At 32.5% G+C, this 4,439-nt stretch overlaps 1 protein-coding gene across 1 annotated transcript; it reads right to left on the reverse strand.

The window, feature by feature from the left end:
• Window positions 1-382: 382 nt before the first annotated feature.
• On the reverse strand, window positions 383-1,427 carry LOC142241016 (alkaline phosphatase, placental type-like). The gene is made up of 2 exons (XM_075312761.1): window positions 1,154-1,427; window positions 383-766 (listed from the first exon to the last, which is right to left on the reverse strand). Exons 1-2 carry the CDS (start codon window positions 1,385-1,387, stop codon window positions 437-439), a joined length of 564 nt encoding a protein of 187 aa, XP_075168876.1. The 5' UTR covers window positions 1,388-1,427; the 3' UTR covers window positions 383-436.
• Between the last annotated feature and the right edge of the window lie 3,012 nt (window positions 1,428-4,439).

A 4,439-nucleotide genomic window follows, 5' to 3' on the forward strand; every position in this document is an offset into this window, starting at 1 on the left:
AAACACTAGTGCAAGACAGCGGTACATAAGCATCACTAAAAAAACAAAAATAACTGTTGTGGATTTTGTAGCGATTGGGACATTCTATGTGGTCTGTGGGGTTTAAACAAAGCGGGAAATAATTAAGATTTCCACTGTGAACTATGAACGAAAATATGCAATAACCCCTATTTTATGAAGCTTCGTTAGTGCTACGTTAGCTAACGAACGTATAAACCGTATTATCGACATAGCTGTCATAGTGCATATATATTCTATATGCCAGCAATTAAGTTCCTATAAATGCTGATTTTTTCCAATTCAAGTTAATCGGAGAGAAAATATTTGCTATTTACTTTCAGTGAAAACCTAACGAAACTACATGAAAATGACCGTTAAAATATTTTAAAAATGTGAAAAAATATACGCTTTTATTTTAATTTTATATGAAGCTAAGCTAATTTACTGAGGCAAAAGGACCAATATTCGCTGCTTTGGCCATCATTGCTGGAATATTGCTTTGCTCATAAGTGCCACTAAAATAATGGGCATAAGGACCGGATGCGAAAACACCAACATCATCTCCACCATGAGTTTCAGAATCCATTGGAACAGTGGCTAGATATTCAAATTTGGCATTATTTGTATCCTTGGTAGTTACCAGTTTACGTCCTTTTTCACCATATGTTGAATAGTATCCGGGACCATTAGCATACGAGAGAATAGTATAGGGTAAATCGTCGTCAGCGTCTTCGGCAGCTAAACCAGTGATTTCTTGATCACGATACTAGAGGAGAATTAATAAAGAGAGAAAATATAATAGTTTACTAAAATGTGATTGTTGTTTTTTTTTTAAGTTATTGCCAAAATATTTTATTAAGTTTATGTATAAAAATATCTGCGGACTTATGACAAATAGAGTTTTTTCCCCATTCCCGGTAAACCCTGTAATGACAAACCTCCATAAGTCTAAAAACTGAATTTTACAGTATAGCGAAACCTTTTTGCTCCCAAAAGAAATGTATGCCAAAACTGCATTATCGGTATGCAACAGGAATTGCATGCCGGACATATCAAGGAACTTCAATAAATACAGTTTAACTTAATTTTCCGCTCAAGAATATATAGCCTTATTCATATAGAGTCAATTAAAAGATGTAGACTATTAACTTACCGGATAACCATTAATGGTCATGGTGTGCGAATGATCCGAGGTAACTACAATCAAGGTATCTTCTTCGGAAAACATTTCCCTAGCAACGGCCACAGACTTAGCCAATTCTTCAGTATCTTCCAGAGATTTACGGGCTCTTGTATCATGATGGGCCATATCAATTCTGGCTCCCTCCACAAAAAGGAAAAATCCCTTATCATTCTTTTTCAATACTTTCAATGCAGCCTCTGTCATTTCACTCAAAGATGGATTGGCCAATGCAATACGACTACGCTGTAAAAAAAAAAAAAAAAATATATATATATATATATATATATATATATATATATATATATATATATATATATATATATATATATATATATATATATATATATATATATATATATATATATATATATATATATATATATATATATATATATATATATATATATATATATATATATATATATATATATATATATATATATATCATTTTTTGAATTTGGGGGCGCTTCTGAGAATCCCCACTACGTCGAAAACAATCATATACGACATCAAAAACTCGTCGGAAAAGCGCCGTCACTATTGAGAAGTTGTACCACGCCAAGTTACTACGAAAAAGTTTCTCATCAGTGCAATTATTAGGTGCCCATTTAGATCAATTTTGAAGGACGCCAATAAGAACCCCTGCAAACTATCAGAAAAAGTGCATTTTAAGGTAATTGTAGAAGAATCATTGTGGTCAAGTAAAACACGATTGTGTAGATGTTTATTGATTTGATTAAACATTTATAATTTCTTATAAATATTACATTTTTCGGTTTATCTCATCACATTTAACATAATTTTTTGCATTAATAAAAGAATGTTGTTGAGTTTTAAGTAGCAAGTTACATATTGCAGCGTCTATCAGCCAGTTTGTTTATTTTCGATGGAGACAGCGTGCCTGGAAAAATATTTGAAAAACGATCACTTTATTCTATTTGGAAAGTCGAAAATTGTTCACCATATACCTTTCACAATTTTAAGCGTAATATCTATGTTTTCAGAACTTTATTTTCGTTTTTATTTAAATAAAATATAACAAGCTGGTTGCGCTTGGCGTTTCACAAAAAATAAAATGGCTCTTCTAACTCATCGCTACCACAGACTCGTAAGTGACACTGCAACAATCGCCAGCTGTGGTAGTATTTTGCCATCACTATTCGCATGAAAGTATTTTGCCATCACTATTGTTACAAGAGCCATTTTATATTTTGTGAAACACCAAGCACAACTAGCTTCTCATAATTTATTTAAATAAAAATGATAATGAAGTGCTGAAAATATAGTTATTTCGCTTAAAATTGTGAAAGGTATTTTGGTGAACAATTTTTGACTTTCCAAATGGAATAAAGTGATAGTTTTTCAAATATTTTTCCAGACACGCTGCCTCCATTGGAAATAAAACCACTGGCTGATAGACGCTACAACATGTAACTTGCAACTTGTAACTCAACATCAATCTTTTATTAATGCATAATAATATGTTAAATGTGATGTGATAGTCGTATAAATGTTATATTTATGAGAATTTATAAATGTTTCATAAAATTAATAAACATCTAAACAATCGTGTTTTACTTGACCACAATGATGCTTTTACAACTATCTTAAAATGCACTTTGTCTGATTGTTTGAAGGGGCTCTTATTGGCGTCCTTCTAAATGTATCCGGAAGGGCACCTAATAATTGAACTCATGCGATACTTTGTTGTAGTAACTTGGCGTGGTACAACTTCTCAATAGTGACGGCGCTTTTCCCGGGGAATTTTGGATATCGTATACGACTGTTTTCGTCGTAGTGGGGATTCTCAGAAGCGCCCCAAATTCAAAAAATGTTGGCAGGGATAAGACGCCAGAAGTTTGTTTTAATCAAAGACAATAAAGAGAAGAAAATGGGAGATTGGCTGTTGAGGACATCAAACCATTTACGGTGCTGTAATAATTAACTTTTAAACACAATTCTTTATTGGCGTAACGATGCACTCACTAGTGCATTCCGTGCTTTATTAATTTTAACAAATCAATTCACTTATCATTTATCCCTAACCCTGCCAACATTTTTTGAATTTGGGGACTCTTTTGAGAATCCCCACTACGTCGAAAACAATCATATACGACATCAAAAACTCGTCGGAAAAGCGCCGTCACTATTGAGAAGTTGTACCACGCCAAGTTACCACAAAAATGTTTCGCATGAGTGCAATTATTAGGTGCCTTTATAGATCAATTTAGAACGACGCCAATAAGGGACCCTCCAAACAATCAGAAAAAGTGCATTTTAAGATAGTTGTAAAAGAATCATTGTGGTCGAGTAAAACACGTTTGTTTAGATATTTATTAATTTGATTAAACATTTACAAATTCTTAAAAATATAACATTTATACCACTATCACATTACATTTAACATAATTTTTGGCATTAATGATGATGTTGAGTTACAAGTAGCGAGTTACATGTTGCTGCGTCTATCAACCAGTGTTTTTATTCCATGGAGGCAGCGTGTCTGTAAAATATCTGAAAAACAATCACTTTATTCCATTTGGAAAATCACCAAATTGTTCACCAATATACCTTTCACAATTTTAAGCGTATAATCTATGTTTTCAGAACTTTATTTTCGTTTTTATTTAATTAAAATATAACAAGCTGGTTGCGCTTGGCGTTTCACAAAAAACTGGCTTTTTTTAACAGTAGGGATGGCAAATTACTTGCATGTACTTTTTGATGTACCTTTTCATGATGGTTGAAGTGACATTTACGAGTCTGTGGTAACGATGAGGTTGAAATGGAACTTTGAAATGCTGGCAGGGAAGTTATAGTTAGGGGTGCACACCTGTGAATATGCCTTGTCATTTTTTAAAATGCAAATAAAAAGAAATTAAGAACAGGAAATAAATTTCCATAAACGGGAAAATGTAATTTTTAGTTGTTGCCTAAAATTTAACATTGTTTCATTAAGAAAATTAAGTTTTTCATTTAAAAAATAAAAAACAAATAAAAAATACAAACATTTTATGGAACTAGCACCGTCAATGCAACATTTGGTGACATGTAGGCCAATTTCCCATCTCCTTTGTTTTTAACCCCAAAGTACTGCTGATATACCAACATTTGAAATAACGGATGATTTAATGGTAACGCAAACGAATTTTAAGCTGGCAACACCTAATACGATAGTTATTATCGATAATGTACTCCAATAATCGATTATCTTCATTGCAACGAAATGGCGGGGGGTACTAGTAGATGAAATAAT

This window comes from Haematobia irritans, chromosome 5 (genome assembly GCF_050003625.1).
Source record: "Haematobia irritans isolate KBUSLIRL chromosome 5, ASM5000362v1, whole genome shotgun sequence".
Lineage (NCBI taxonomy): Eukaryota > Metazoa > Arthropoda > Insecta > Diptera > Muscidae > Haematobia > Haematobia irritans.

Excerpts from the sequence above, each read along its gene's own strand:
- LOC142241016 (XM_075312761.1), bottom strand. The coding sequence starts at position 1,387 with ATGACAGAGGCTGCATTGAAAGTATTGAAAAAGAATGATAAGGGATTT. Across the intron at positions 767-1,153 it reads TGACCATTAATGGTTATCCG|TATCGTGATCAAGAAATCAC; the intron begins GTAAGTTAATAG and ends ATTCTCCTCTAG.